The sequence below is a fragment of the Aquarana catesbeiana genome, linkage group LG03 (assembly GCF_042186555.1).
Source record: "Aquarana catesbeiana isolate 2022-GZ linkage group LG03, ASM4218655v1, whole genome shotgun sequence".
Lineage (NCBI taxonomy): Eukaryota > Metazoa > Chordata > Amphibia > Anura > Ranidae > Aquarana > Aquarana catesbeiana.
This window is the reverse complement of record NC_133326.1, coordinates 167,619,356-167,636,026: the sequence shown is the minus strand read 5'-3', so window position 1 is coordinate 167,636,026 and position 16,671 is coordinate 167,619,356. Positions and strand designations below refer to the sequence as shown.

The 16,671-nt window shown below is 43.4% G+C and overlaps 1 protein-coding gene across 2 annotated transcripts in view; it reads right to left on the bottom strand.

Annotated features, from left to right (window-relative positions):
* The window catches only part of CDC123 (cell division cycle 123), a 118,680-nt gene that overhangs the window by 86,225 nt on the left and 15,784 nt on the right, over positions 1-16,671 (bottom strand). Inside the window, exons 3-6 of one of the 2 annotated variants that reach the window (XM_073619501.1) lie at positions 13,636-13,702; positions 5,964-5,996; positions 5,762-5,857; positions 1,033-1,139 (exon numbers count right to left, since the gene is read on the bottom strand). In XM_073619501.1, the coding sequence (XP_073475602.1) occupies positions 1,033-1,139; positions 5,762-5,857; positions 5,964-5,996; positions 13,636-13,702 (303 nt within the window). The remainder of the gene's footprint in view (positions 1-1,032; positions 1,140-5,761; positions 5,858-5,963; positions 5,997-13,635; positions 13,703-16,671) is intronic. The other variant, XM_073619502.1, reaches the window with a different exon arrangement.

Sequence of the window (16,671 nt, the reverse complement as noted above, 5' to 3'; positions counted from 1 at the left end):
GATATAACAGCAACGGTTATTTGTCATTCATCTTTGAGGCTAAACAAATTTAGTTAGAATTGATTTCGATCAGAGAGGAGCGCTGCTCAAGTTAGCTGTGCAGATTGGTAAAATAGGTATACAGAATGGCTGCAACGGATAAGTGCACTTTGCACATTGCTGTGCATTTTTTTTTTTTCCTCAAATCAAAAAAGCCTGCCTACCATAATGGTTAGCCTAAACTGCACCTGTGTCTTCCTACTGCAGCATAAAATTAGAATGTATTTCTAAATAGAAGACTAAAGCAGCTCACAACTGACATCTTCATATTCAACTGATTGTGATCTGTGTTTTCTTAAGCAGGAACTGACTACAGCTAACAACTGTTTGCTGTGCAGTCAGTGGTACCTTCAGCACCTCCACCTTGCTGTTACAACATGAATTTACTCCCTCCTTTTGAGAGTTCATCCAGGTTTACTGTTGGAAGTCATAGTAAAAGCCTACTACTATTATTTTAAAGAAATAAACACAAGGGTTTTCCAAAGCACACAGCTTTACTGTATAGTAACCAAACTGAAAAACCCAACGTATATGTGTATTCTGAATCTGTAAGAAGCAGAGCTGGGAAACGCCTTATATACCCAATCTAGAATAAGGATTCATGAAGCCACATGGACACATTCAAGGTTACAATGGTTATAGAGCATCTGTCAGAGTTCTGCAGAAAAGAGAATAATCATCATGAAATCAGCAAGGATCCCTCTCCTGGAAAACTTTAGCAACTGCCGTGATGGTTTATTTTTAAAAACATTGGCGGCACTCCCACTTAGCACATCTATTAAAAGACCGCAGCAGGTACATGTTACAACAAGGCATTAAATATGCTTGATTTTCCATAGCACATCAGCAGCTGCATCTGAAAGCATACGATGAGAAATCATCTGTGACAGGAATGTTCAGCTCCACAAACAATACTGATGCAATGAAGTTATTAGCAAAACGCCACAAACTCCACTGAGCAGAAAATGTTCAATTAAAATCTTCACTACTTACGGTTGTGTGAAGTCATGTGTCACAAAATCAGAGCTCTTGAAAATCAGAAAGATGTCACTCAGGGTTTTACATTTCAGTGAGCTGTTCAGTGCGATCCAATAGGCATCCTGTGCAGACAGTAAAAAAAAAAAAAAGAAAAAAAAAAGAAACATAACATAGTACAATAAAAGTGCTCAATTTACCTAGATATGTCCTCTAAATGATTAAGGCCCTTTGCACACGGGTGTCATAATATACTGATGTCTACTCAGAAACTTGTGACGCCCGTGTGCAAGGGGTCAAAAACTGTGTGTAAAGACCTGAGTAATGTTGAGTATAGGTGAGTAAATGTGTGCAAGCACATACACGAGTATTGATGAATAAAATTCATGTTCATTGCCAGTATTGTAATATACTCACTTATTCTCGCGTAAACATTAAATGAGTAAATACACGAATAAATTACTGCACTCAAATGTAACATTTTCTATTTTTGTTCTGTATTACTGATCTTTACTCAGCTGTGTACAATGTCCCATAGACCAGTACTTCTCAACCCTGTCCTTAAAGGATCACTAAAGTTAAAGTTATTTTTTTTTAAAATAACAAACATGTTATACTTACCTCCACTGTGCAGCTCGTTTTGCACAGAGTGGCCACGAACCACGAACCCCCAGGCACGCCACGTCGTTGGATGTGATTGACAGCAGCGCGAGCCAATGGCTGCACTGCTTTCAATCCGTCCACTCTAGCCAATCAAAAACCAGGCTGAGCGGCGAAGAGGATGTGGGGGGCGAGCACGGGACTTTCGAGGGGTCAGGTAAGTAAAACGGGGGGGCGGTATTGTCGGATGTTTTTTCACCTTAAATGCATTAAGGTGCAAAAACTTTTACCTTTACAACCCCTTTAAGTACCCCCAACAGGCCATGTTTTGGGAATTTCTCTTAGATAAATTAGCTGTCAAAAATACCAAGCCATTGACTCTGATTTAAAGCACCTGTGCAAGATGAAGGAAAACCTGCAAACATGGCCTGTTGGGGGTACTTGAGGACAGGGTTGAGAACCATTACTATAGACAACAATGCATCTCAATTCAGATCAGTAAAAAGACTCAGCATTTGTGAGAACAGAAAAAAAACCCCATTCCTGAAGCTTACATGATTTATTTCGCGTTTGTGTAGCAGCAATTCTAGGCAGAAAATACAAATTATTTGAAGACCGCAATTAAAAAACAAACAAATGGGCAACACGATTACAGGTGGTTTCAGTTTTTGAAAGAAGAAAAGTCCGTGTGATCCCCAGCTAATGGATCAGTTTCAATGGTAAGTAAGGGAGAATAAAATTGGCTGCTAATATCTCCAAGCAGAAGTGTACACACAGCCTGAATATATGGCTACTTAGGGCTGATATTATAAAAAGTCATATGGATTCACCTGATCATTCCCAAGGATGCCAACACGGATCTCCTCCATTGTCCAATCCAAGGACTTTTTTTTAGTACCATTTAGGGATGCACCGATGCAGAGTATCTTCACGAGTACACGTACTCGTCAAAATACTCCCGATATCAATACTTTGCGGTGCAATTTGCGTCAATAGAAAATAAATGGGTGCAAGTCGCACTGCAAAGAATCACATGCAATTTGAACTTGCATGCGCGGTGTGATTCCTGTCCAAATCGCATGCCATTTCCTCCACTGTGTGTGTGTGTAAAAGGAAAAGCACCATCTAGTGGGCAGTTTATTAAAAATTTTCGCCCCATTTCGATCCAGCGATGTTGCACGAGAGACTTGGCTGTCTGAGACTCTCCCTCCTTATTGGCGGAGACAGCAGCAAAATGCTATGGCTCCCACTGCTGTCAAAGTCAGTGAGCAAATGAGGAGAGAGGGGGGAGCGGGGCCGGGCCACGGCTCCGTGTCCCAGTGGACACACCGAGCTGCGGCTTGGCTTGGGTGCCCCCATAGCAAGCTGCTTGCTGTGGGGGAACTCAACAGGAGAGAGGAGCTAGGAGCGCCGAAGAGGGACCCGAGAAGATGAGGATCAGGGCTGCTCTGTGCAAAACCACTACACAGATTATGCAAGTATAACATGTGTGTTATTTTTAAACAAAAAAAAATTTATTTCAGTATCACTTTAAGTATGTCCCGGTCCCACTGTTGATAGCAAATCACAGATCAAACAATTCAAATTTGTGCACACAAATGTGTAAATTTGTGCACACAAAGCCCTCAGAGACCTCTGTTTATTAGGTCCATATTGCACAGTGAGCCATCACTGTGCAACAAGCAATACAGCAATCAAAAGAAGATCACTGCATTGCTTCTTTTAGTCTCTTCCCCTGAACAAGAAGTGATTGTGGGATAAGAGAGAGAGAAGTGCAAGCAGCAGAGTAGCATAGAGCTGCCCTTTGCCTGCTCCCTCTGGTCAGTGTCTATGCGGACACTCAGAGGGCACCTGGCAGCTGCGGAGGAAGAAGGGAGGAGGCAGCTTCCCCCAGCTCATCTTCCCCTGGGAAGCATATATACAGACGCTTATCAGAAGGAGTCAGCTCGATGTGCAGATCTGCACCTAATCAGACCAGGCAGCTAAAACCTGCAGCTAAAATCTGTGCCACATTGTAGCACAGATATTTGTTTATTAAAAGATACTGCAACAGATTGCAACATAATTTTCCAGTTTCTAGAGCATGTCGCAAATCCTCTCCAACATATGAGCACTATGTTGTTTATTTGGTGCATATAAAGTGAGAATCACATCACACAAAAAAAAAAAAAAAAATTGTCATAAAAACAAAAAGGGCACAATGTTTTGTTTTTTTTCTTACACATTTGGGTAACAGTTTCTCTGTAGCTTTAGGTTGAACACAGTTTGAAACAGTGCCAGATCTTAACTGCTTTCAATGACCCTGGAAAGGAGATCTTCAACATCATCTTAAAACAACAGCCAAGACTTTACAGTAACCTGAGAAACTCTCTGGAATTGATGCTTCAGTCAAGCATAAAGACCCATGTAAATATAAGCTTGAAGGCTTGAATCCCATCTATGATTTAAGTCAAGTCAGCAGAGCATTGCAGAAATCTCTACAATGACAGTGCATCTTCCGTGTAAACAGTTTGCGAATGGTGACTTACTGAATCAGATGTCTTTTATTTACTTATGTGTATCCCCTATGTGAACTGCTTGTGTACATAACAAGTGGGTTGTCTGATTTTTCAGGCTGCACTTAGAAACACATTGATCAGTCCCCTCTGAATGAAGCCTGAACCAGACAGACAGACAAAAATGTCTGTTCACACAAGAACGTTGGCTTAAAACTGATCTCCAGGTTTTAGTAAACTTTAGTTCGCTTGGACAAGGCTGGTCCAAACAACTATTTACTATTTATCATGGCTGTACATGGCTCTGCATGTACATCCATTAACAGGGATCTGTGAATGAAAAGACTACAAGTCTCATCTGTTCCACCACAGCAGAAAGATTTGTGCATCTTAATAGAGCACTAGAGCGGTGACATTTCCACACTTGTAGTCCACTGTGTACTTCTCCCAGCCCCATACTTATGTACAGACCCTGGACTGGGGGGGGGGGATAGTCAGCATGAGCCTGTGAATTGCACCCACAATGGGCTGATCGCAGTTGCAATGCTGACTCCAATGCAAAGATTTATTAAATGCAGATTTTTCAGGTTTTAATTAGACTTAACTTATTATTAAAGAGACACAACTATTTTGTCCATGCTCTAGAACAGCCTTTTTCAACCACGGTGCCTTGAGGTTTCTTCAGGGGTGCCTAAAAAAAGGTGGATCAAGCCTGCCTTTTACTTACACAAAGCCATGGGTTTTCATTGTGCACCATTATGACTTTATAGACACTGGGGTCCTAACAACCAATGACGTCATCAGTAAAAAGGAGGATGACTGTTGCCTCCACAGTATTCTTGTTTGACCCTCCTGTGCCACTCTCCCTCAGCACTGGGGTGCCAGTAGCTGACCGATGGAGAGAAAATGAGGGAGAAGAGAAACATTGGAATACTAGTCAGCACCAGTGTGCAAACGTGTATTTGCTTTGGAAGAATAAATCACCTCTAACATTGTGTTCTACGTGTGGATGTTGCTGCATTGTGTAAAGCTATTAGAATAGTTTTTTTGCATTTTAGAATGGGGTGCCTTGAGACTGTCCATTATTTTAATTGGTGCCTTAAGACTGTCTATACTTGTATAGGGTGACTTGACTGAAAAAAGGTTGAGAAACACTGCTCTAAAAAGTCCCCCCCCCCCCCAACATTTTGTTCAACTTACCTTTGCACCCATGCAGCTCCTTGGTACTATGCAGTCAGTAATAAGATTGGCTGTGTTGGACCCAGAAATGACATCACTCCCCTGATCAGCTAACGGTGATTGGGCCTTGCAAATACCTGCTAGGCCTAAGCACATCCTCACCCATACCTGGAAGTGCGGGGATCCTTGTCAACTACTAAGCAGTAAGGTATTGTGAAGGTGAACCAGTAAAGATTATAAGGGAGTCCTTTTGCAGAGACAATGTCATCTTCCCTTCATGTGCAAGTTCAAAGTGTCCCTTTTAGGTGGCATGACAAAAATACCTACTATTTTCTAGGCAATCTATTCTGGTCTTATGATAATTTCTAGTGCCCAGACAGCATTAGTATAAAATGGCTGATTCGCTGTAGATGTAAAGAGGGATTACACATGTTTATGTGACTGTGAAAAGAGAAAATGCAGTAAATAATTACCCTTGGGGAGCTCCAGTTCAGTTTAGGAAAAACACTGCCTCCCAGAGAATTAATGGCTTCTTGCACTTTTATGGAAAACTCTGGAAATTCTGGGGCCTGTGTGAACACAAAGATACATTACTCCCGTAGTACTGGCCTATAGCACCAACACACTTGCATGCAATTTACAGTTAGTGGGATGGCTTCCACAAAAACATCTTACTGTCAGTGTTGTCGTATTTTCATCATCTGACCACTAGGAGAAAAAAAAAAAAAGAAGGTTTACTTCAGTATCAATAATGCAGATAACAGTACAACTATATAAACATGTGAGAATCCAACTACCCTCTTGTTAGATGTTTTGCATTGTCTGTGGATCTTGCATTAACAGCATCATCAACAATTGTTACATGTAACACCAGACAACCAGATACAGTTACACTGAACAGACATTTAATCTGTTATAATTGCATTATACATTATTTAGTTCACATTAAGTTCCATATTTAAGGAAGTAGGTAGCTAAATACTGTAGGCATCTAAACTGACCGCATAACACAACCTGATTCAATTTAATAAATGAAAAAACAGGGTTGTCATGCCTCTAACAGCTGGGCAAGCTTAAATAAATAGAATTAAGACAAAAAATTAAAATTAAGAAGTGGATGGCCACTTCCCCTCCCTAGACCAGGGGTAGGCAACATTTTGAGCACAGTGTGCCGAAAAATGTTTTCAAAGAAACGGAGAGTGCTGATTTTATAACAAAGTCAACCTCACACTCTCAATTACGAAAAGGATTTTTTATAAAGTAAATGCTGTAAACTACTTGAGTAGTGAGAAATTAACATCCTGCACTCTCACGCCTCTGATCAACCCCAATTCCTGCAACTCCACACTTCAGATCACTGTCCCCCCTGCAAATCTATTTTACCACTTTACCCGCCTGCACACCTGCCCCACCACTGTGCTACCCTGCTCATCTGCCCCACCACTGTGCTACCCTGCTCATCTGCCCCACCACTGTAACCCACGCACATCTGCCCCACCACTGTAACCCACGCACATCTGCCCCACCACTGTAAGTCCCTGCTCATCTGCCCCACCAATGTTCCCCCTTTCTCATCTGCCCCACCACTATATCTCCCTGCACATTTGCTCCACCGCCGTACCCCCATGCTCTTCTGTCTCACTGCTGAACCATCTTCTCATCTGTCCGAACACTGAACTTATCTGCTCATCTGCTCCACCACTGTAACCCCCTTTCTCATCTGCCCCACCATTGTACCTCCTGCACATCTGCCCCACCACTGTAACCCCCTGCTCATGTGTTTCAACCGATGTACCTCCTTTCTCCTCTGCACCCCTGTGCACATCTGCCCCACCTCTGTACCCCCCTGCTCATCTTTCCCACCACTGTGACCCCCTTCTCATCTGCCCCATCACTGTAACCCCCTGCTTTTCTGTCCCACCGCTGAACCCCCTTTCTCATCCCTCCCACCACTGTACCCACTTGCTCTTCTATCCCACCACTGTAACCCCCCTGCTCATCTGCCCCATCAATGTACCCCCTTTTTTTCCCCCCATCTGCCCCACCACTGTACCTCCCCTGCACATCTGCTCCATATCCCCATGCTCTTCTGTCTCACTACTGAATCACCTTCTCATCTGTCCTAACACTGAACCCACCTGCTCATCTGCCCCACCACTGTAACCCGCTTTCTCATCTGCCCCACCAACGTACCTCCTGCACATCTGTCTCACCTCTGTACCCACCTGCTCTCCTGCCCCAACCCCTGTTTTTCTGTCCCACCACTGAACCCCCTGCTCATCTGGCCCAACACTGAACCCCCCTGCTCATCTGGCCCAACACTGAAACCCCCTGCTCATCTGGCTCAACACTGACCCCAATTTCTCATCTGGCCCAACACTGACCCCCCTGCTCATCTGGCCCAACACTGACCCCCCCTGCTCATCTGGCCCAACACTGACCCCCCCCCAGCTCATCTGGCCCAACACTGAACCCCCCTGCTCATCTGGCCCAACACGGAACCCCCCTGCTCATCTGGCCCAACACGGAACCCCCCTGCTCATCTGGCCCAACACTGAACCCCCCTGCTCATCTGCCCCAACATTAACCCCCCTGCTCACCTGCCCCAACATTAAACCCCCCTGCTCACCTGCCCCAACATTAAACCCCCCTGCTCACCTGCCCCAACATTGTACCCCCTACTCATCTCTTCCACCACTGTACCCTACTTGCACATCTGCCCCAGAGAAGGTCCAGCCTGGGTGAAAAAAATTAAAAGTCAGCAGCTACAAATACTGTAGTTGCTGACTTTTAATATTAGGGCACTTACCTGCCACGGAAGCCCGCGATGCTGGCATCCCAGCTGATCTTAGGATCGACTCCCGGGTGCTGCCATTCCTGGTAAGGGAACCCAGTAGTGAAGCCTTTCGGCTTCACAGCAGGTTGCCTACTGCGCGAAGTGCACTGCGCTTTCTAATTGGCCCGGTGGAGGGGGCTCGAACTTCCGGGAGATTGGGCTGTGGTCCATCTCCGGATGTGGGGAAGGGGACCTGTCAAAAAAAGGGGGGGGGCGTCGAAAGCTTATAAGCGAGAGTTGCACTTTTGGATGGAACTCCACTTTAAGTGTATGTAAACTTCAACAATAAATGTCTCTTATTTTACTTCTTATGGTTTATTAAACATACAGTGTATCCGGAAACTATTCACAGCGCTTCACTTTTTCAACATTTTGTTATGTTACAGCCTTATTCCAAAATGAATTAAATGCATTACTTTCCTCAAAATTCTACAAACAATGCCCCATAATGACAACGTGAAAGAATTTTGTTTGAAATCTTTGCAAATTTATTAAAAAAAAAATTTTAAAAAATCAATTACATGTACATAAGTATTTACAGCGTTTGCTTAATACTTTGTTGAAGCAGCTTTGGCACCAATTACAGCCTCAAATCTTTTTGAGTACAATGCTACAAGCTTGGCACACCTATTTTTGGGTACATTCTCCCATTCTTCTTTGCAGGACCTCTCAAGCTCCATCAGGTTGGATGTGGAGCGCTGGTGCACAGCCATTTGCATATCTCTAAAGAGATGTTCAATCGACTTCAAGTCTGGGCTCTGGCTAGGCCACTCAAGGACATTCACAGAGTTGTCCCATAGCCACTCCTTTGTTATCTTGACTGTGTGCTTAGGGTCCTTGTTCCTGTCGCTGAAAAAAAACCCACAGCATGATGCTGCCACCACCATGCTTCATTGCAGGGATGGTATTGGCCAGGTGATAAACGGTGCCTGGTTTCCTCCAGACATGACGCTTGCCATTCAGGCCAAAGAGTTCAATCTTTGTTTCATCAGACCAGAGAATTTTGTTTCTCATGGTCTGAGGGTCCTTCAGGTGCCTTTTGGCAAACTCCATGCAAGCTGTCATGTGCCTTTTACTTAGGAGTGGCTTCTGTCTGGCCACTCTACTATACAGGCCCGATTGGTGGAGTGCTGCAGTGATGGTTGTTCTTTTGGAAGGTTCTCCTCTCTCCACAAAGAAATGCTGGAGCTGTCAGAGTAAACATCGGGTCACGCCCCTGACTAAGGCTCTTCTCCCCCAATCGCTCAGTTGGGCCGGGCGGCCTACGCTAAGAAGAGTTCTGGTGTTTCCAAAATTCTTCCAGTTACAAGTGATGAAGGCCACTGTGCTCATAGGGACCTTCAATGCTGCACAAATGTTTCTGTACACTTCCCCAGAACTGTGCCTAGATACAATCCTGGCTTGGAGATCTACAGACAATTCCTTGGACTTCATGGCTTGGTTTGTGCTCTGACATGCACTGTTAACTGTGGGATATTATATAGACAGGTGTGCCTTTCCAAATCATGTCCAATTAACTGAATTTACCACAGGTGGACTCCCATCAAGTTGTAGAAACTTCTCAAGGATAATCAGTGCACCTGAGCTCAATTTTGAGTGTCATGGCAAAGGCTGTGAATACTTGTGTACACGTGATTTTTTAAAATTTTTAAATAAATTTGCAAAGAACAAACAAAAACAAACTTTTTTCACGTTGTCATCATGGGGTATTTTTTGTAGAATTTTGGAGGAAAATAATGCATTTATTCCATTTTGGAATAAGGCTGTAACATAACAAAATGTGGAAAAAGTGAAGAGCTGTAAATAAATCCAGGATGCACTGTACTATTGAAAATATTTTGTTTTATCAGTCTGACATGTGCAGAAATACCTGCTGATCCTGCCAGAAATCTAGTTACATAGTAGGTGAGGTTGAAATTTTAATGAGTGGCCACGTGTCTTATTAAACTCCTTTCCGTAAAAAAAGTTTTATCCTTATTGTGGGGTCACCAGGATGGTATTTGTAAATTGAAATCATATTCCTTCTCAAGTGTCTCTTCTCCAGAGAGAATAAGTTCAGTGCTTGTAAAATCTAAAAATCTTGTATATAGTTCCTTATCATCCCCTCTAAGAGCTTGCATACTATTGATGTTAGGCTAACTGGTCTGTAATTCCCAGGGATGCATTTTGGCCCTTTTTAAATATTGGTGCTACATTGGCTTTTCTCCAATCAGCTGGTACCATTCTAGTCAGTAAACTGTCTGTAAAAATTAGGAACAATGGTCTGCAATTGCTTGACTGAGTTCCCCAAGTACCCTCGGGTGCAAGCCATCTGGTCCCGGCGATTTATTCTTAAGTTTCCCAAGCCTATTTCTAATTCTGTCTTCTGTTAGCCATGAGGGTACTTCCTGTGATGTGTCATGAGGACAAACACTGCAGTTTTGGTTACTGAAGCCCCCCCCCCCCCCCCCCGATTCCCTTGTGAAGACTGAGGAGAAGAATAAATTCAATACCTTCTCCACCTCCCCATCCTTTGCAACCAGATGTCCTTCCTCCTTCTTTATGGGGCCAATATAGTCTGTCCTCCCTTTTTTACCGTTTAAATACTTGAGATTTTTTTTGCTCTCCTCCGCTATGTGTCTTTCGTATTCCATCTTAGCCGCCCTAATTGCACCCTTACATATCTTGTTGCATTCTTTGTAAAGTCTGAATGCTGATGATGATCCCTCAGCCTTGTATTTTTTGAAGGCCTTCTCCTTTGCTTTTATATGCATTTTAAATTGGAGTTAAGCCATCCAGGACTATTGTTCGCTCTTTAAATTTATTTCCCAATTGGATGCACTGGCTAATGCCCTTATTTAATATACTCTTAAAGCAAACCCATCTTTCTTCTGTGTTCTTTGTTTCTAAGATTTTATCCCAATTTATATCTTCTAGCAAGGTTCGTAGTTTAGGGAAGTTGGCTCTTTTGAAATTCAGTGTCTTTGTGTTTCCCTTGTGTTTCCTATTTGTGTGATTTATACTGAAGCCAATTGACCTGTGATGGCTGTTTCCTAAATTGCCCCGTATTTCCACATCCGAGATCAGGTCTGTATTGTTGGCAATCAGTAGATCTAGTAACACCTTGTTTCTAGTTGGTGCATCTACCATCTGAACCATGAAATTGTCCTGCAAGACATTTAGGAACTGGCGAGCCTTAGATGAATGCGTGGTTCCCTCCGCCCAGTCTATGTCTGGATAATTAAAATCCCCCATTATAACACTTCCCATCCTTGCTGCTAATCCAAATTGTGATTAGAGGTCCCTCTCCCCCTCCTCCCTCAGGTTAGGGGGCCTATAGCATACTCCCAGTATTAATTTTCCCCTTAGCTTTATCCCTTTGGAGCTCTACCCATAAGGATTCCACCTCCTCCCTAGCTCCCTTATTGATGTCATCTTTCATATTCACTTGTACCGTATATACTCGGGTATAAGCCGAGTTTTTCAGCACTTTTTTGTGCTGAAAAAGCCCCCTCGGCTTATACTAAAGTCTCCCTGCCTCACTGTGCCCATCTGCAGCCTCATGCGCCTGATCTCCAGGCACTGTGACATGCAGTCTAGGCGGCGGCCGTGCAGTGTAATGAAGCCCCGCCTTCTCCTCGTCCATGATAGGTGGAACGCTGACTCACTGGTGGGAAACTGAATCAGTGTTCTGTCACAGACGAGGAGGAGGCGGGGCTTTGTTACACCACATGGCCGCCGACTAGACTGCATGTCACAGCGCCGGTGTTCTGGAGATCAGGTACATGAGGCTGCAGATGGACACAGTGAGGCAGGGAGATGGCACAGTGAGGCAGGGAGATGGCACAGTGGGGCATGAAGATGGCACAGTGGGGCATGAAGATTGGCATTGTTGACCCTCTTTTCCACTTACAGTAGCTGCTGCATTTCCCACCCTAGGCTTATACTCGAGTCAATAAGTTTTCCCAGTTTTTTGTGGTAAAATTAGGTGCCTCGGTTTATATTCGGGTCGGCTTATACTCGAGTATATACGCTACATTATTCTTGATATATAAGCATACCCCTCCCCCTTTTTTTACCCTCTCTATCCCTGCGATAAAGGGAATACCCTTGAACGGTTACCAGCCAATCATGAGAGCTGTTGAACCAGGTCTCTGAAATTCCCACAAAATCTAATTCCTCATTGTTCAACAGTATCTTTAGTTAACCCATCTTGTCCTCCAGGCTTTTGGCATTGGTGAACGTGCCACATAGTTTAGACCGGTCGCATACTATCCTCTTATTGAGTGTTCCAAGATTGCAAATAGGACTTGTTATTATACTTACCTCGGGTTTATGTGCTTTAGTCAACCTACCACTAATGCCCCCAACACTACACCCTCTGCTCTGGAATATGTTCATTGCGGACTATCTCTACCTCTGAACCCCCCCCCCCCTGTCACCTTAGTTTAAAATACCTCTAACTTTTTGGTTATCTTCACTCCTAGCAGATCTGCACCCTTCTCATTTTAGGTGCAGACCGTCCCTTCTATAGAACTGGTGCCCGACTTAGAAGTCGGCCCAGTTCTCCAGGAACCCAAATCCCTCCTTATTACACCACTTCCTCAGCCACTTGTTTACTTCCATAATCTTCCCTCTGCCTTTCTGGTGTGGCTGGATGTACCAGTAGTATTACTGAGAATATTACCTTGGAGGTCCTTTTCCTCAATTTAGCTCCTAAGTCCTTAAAAATTTCATTAGGACACTCCATTTGCTTCTGACTTTGTCATTGGTGCCAACGTGCATCATGACAGCCGGGTCCTCCCCAGCCCCTCCCAGTAATCTGTCCATCAGATCTGCGATGTGCCGAACCCGAGCTCCCGGTAGACAGCATACAGTTTGGCACTTCAGGTCTTTGTCAGATTGCCCTCTCTGTCCTTTTGAGTCCCTTTTGAGAATTGAGTCCCCTACCACCAGAATCTGTCTATCCTTTCCCTTCGCTTCTAGTGATCTGATTACTTTCTGTGTACTCTGCCTGTGCTACATTTTTGTCAGTCAGTAATGTTCCCATCTCTCCCTGTGAACTACAGAATCCTTGACCCTTATGTTACGAAGAAGAGGAAAAAGGAGGTATTTCTATAGTCCTGACACATTTTGTCCTAGAAAGACCTTGTTACTTCTTTATAGATACAGTATGGTCAGTGAGCATCACCACCCTAGGACACGAAGTGTAATAATCAAAGGATCAACAGGTGACATAAGGACAGCCATCATATCACAGGGCTGGTAAGCTGTAATATATTACATGTTTACATTTACACACACTCTAAAGCCTAATATTAGAACTACCAAACTAAATATGAGATAATAAAATAACAGGTATGTCAATGCTTGATCTGTAATCTTTTACTACAGTGATCTCTAGTTGCATCTACAGCCTTCATATTTGCACTAGCTAGCACTATGCCATATTATATTTCTAACATCTGAATAATGATTTACATAATGCAGTGACTAGCCTTGACTATTATCAGTGTAAAAACAAAACACTACCTGTACCTCTTCTTCTTCCTCATTGTTACTGTTAGAGTCTGGGTGGGAACACCCAGCAGAATCCTCCCTAAAAACAGAAAAACGATAGACCTTCATGACATCACTGAGTAGCAGTAAGAAACAAATAAGAATACAGGATGGGGCAACGCAACTAATTTTAATGCCCTGATGGTCAACTATTAATGAAAAGTGTCTGGGTTATAGCAATAATTCAGTCCAATATACAGAACCAGTTATCCAAATGCCATATAAACCAGTATATAAAGTCAGACCACGTAGAGAGAGCTAAAGGCAGTACATTATCATTTTCTTTTTGCTCTTTAAATAGAGGCTAATTTCTTGTCACCACTTTCACTATACACCCAGAAAACAAAGCAATTCTATGGGGCAATGATAACCAACTTAATAATATACACTGTATTTGGCCAATGCTTGAATGTGCTGCAGTAAATATTTTTGTTTAGTGTGCTTATTTCTATTATACATACTGTATTTGGGCTCTTTGGTTCCGGAAACAGACATGGCCACCGGGGCATACAGGAATGACTTGCATGCTTCTGTCTAATATGCTTAAACATATATTGCTTGTTGTTTGGGTTTGCAATACCCTTGGTTTTAAGACGAGAACACTATATTTCATAGTTTCCCAAGTAGAGGTACATGCTGAAGTCTAGGTATGCACATTTTTCATAGTTGCATTGGTTCAGCTTGGACCAATGTAATTATACATTAGCCATGCCTGGCCTATCCCAGTGGAGGCTGAAAATCACTGTAGTATGCATTGCCACTACAGTGATTGCTGCAGATTTTCAGGTCACAAGGTGCCATTCAGAGAACACAGAATTTTCTCAGTAAAAGCAAAGTTTTCCTTGACTGAAATAGGTGGAGAGTAAACAGTTTGCGTTCACTGTAAAATAAATAAATAGACTGGAAATCTTTCCATGGGGACACCTACTCTGGATTTAACTGTATGAAAGAGTTCCCCTCACTTTTTGCTTCGGCTATGGAAAAAGATGGAAAGGGATATCTACTAGAGCTGCACGTTTCTGGATAAAATGAGAATCAAGATTTTTTTTTTTGCTTAAAATAAAGATCACGATTCTCAGCGTAACATCATCTTTCATATTATACAAAAAATTGGGCTAAGTTTACGGTTTAGTTTTATTTTTTTAAATCATTGAAGTTTATTTTGTCCCCAAAAAGTGCTTTTGAAAACTGTTGCGCAAATACAGGGTTTCTGCTAAAAAAATAAATAAATATATATTATAATATACAGTCATGGCTGAAATTGTTGGCACCCCAGAATTTTTTCCAGAAAATCAAGTATTTCTCACAGAAAAGTATTGCAGTAACACATGTTTTGCTATACACATGTTTATTCCCTTTGTGCGTATTGGAACAAAACAAAAAAAGGGAGGAAAAAAAGCAAATTGGACATAATGTCACTAAAAATTCCAAAAATGGGCTGGTCAAAATTCTTGGCACCCTTTCAAAATTGTGGATAAATAAGATTATTTCAAGCATGTGATGCTCCTTTAGGCCCCTTTCACACTGGGGCGGTAGAGGGCGTCGGCGGTAAAACAGCGCTATTTTTAGCGCTGTTTTACCGCGGTATTCGGCTAGCGTTTTAACCCCCCGCTGGCGGCCGAAAAAGGGTTAAAACCACTCGTATAGCGCGGCTATAGCCGTGGTACTGCCGCGGTATGGCCGCGCTGTCCCATTGATTTCAATGGGCAGGAGCGGTTTAGGAGTGGTGAATACACCGCTCCTTCACCGCTCCAAAGATGCGGCTGACAGGAGATTTTTTCTTCTCCTGCCAGCGCACCGCTTCAGTGTGAAAGCCCTCGGGCTTTCACACTGAACAAACAGCGGGGGCTGTTTTGGGGCGGTTTGCAGGCGGTATTTTTAGCGCAATAACGCCTGCAAACCACCCCAGTGTGAAAGGGGCCTTAAACTCACCTGGGGCAAGTAACAGGTGTGGGCAATGTAAAAATCACACTTAAAAGCAGATAAAAATTGACAGTTACTTACCGGTAACTGTTTTTCTAGGATATCTTCCAGGACGGCACACCTCACCTGAGAGATGAGAGGCTCCTCCCTACAGGAAACACAATCAATCGACAGCTGTTTTAAGTCCCCACCCTTCCCCTTGATCCTCAGTTTGTAGAGAAGTAACTCCTGAACCTGGTTCACAAGGGAAATCATTCCTTATAGGTACTCACCTTCTAGTGTTCTACCATTTTCCCTCCTCCAACGGGCGGGAAGTAGGCCTGCCGTCCTGGAAGATATCCTAGAAAAACAGTTACCGGTAAGTAACTGTCAATTTTCTCTTAGTCATCTTCCAGGACGGCACACCTGAGAGGATAATCAAGTACCTCAGGCCTACCTTAGGGTGGGACCACTACAAGACCCTCTTGGTGGACCTTGGTTCTGCAGTGAGTTTTACCTCCACTCCATATGCTTGATGAAGGTATTATAGCTGGATCATGCGGCTGGTCTGCAGGTCTACTCCACCGATGTCCCTGCCTTCTCCGCTTTGGATGCAGGACCTAGGTGGAGTGGGCTCTTAAAGATGGAATCAGAAAACATGTTAAACTTGTAGGTTAGCAATGTTGCCTGTCTCACACATCCAACAACCATGGCCTATTGTGCCTGTAGGTGCTACTTAGAACCCCTAAAGATTAATCAGAGACCTGTGTTGTAAGACAAGGACACTCATTGATCACTAAGAGGGCCTGTCTTAACACTACCCTGTTCAGGGAATTAAAACTGCAAAAAAAGGTGGGCCCCTAACAGACAACCTTTTTTGTTCATTTTTATCTTTACATCAGCAAAGACTAAAGGGAAGCCTACTTAAGGGTAATAGATTAACCGAGGCTTGATCCCTGGTTTAAGGCATGCCCACTCTGTGGCTTTACTGACGCCTGAGTGCCTACTTCAGGAGAATAAAGTTCATAGCAGGAGTATTACACTTATACCGCTACATCTAGTTCTGCTAGAAGGGTGAGATGAAGGCCATGCACCGAGCCGTAACCT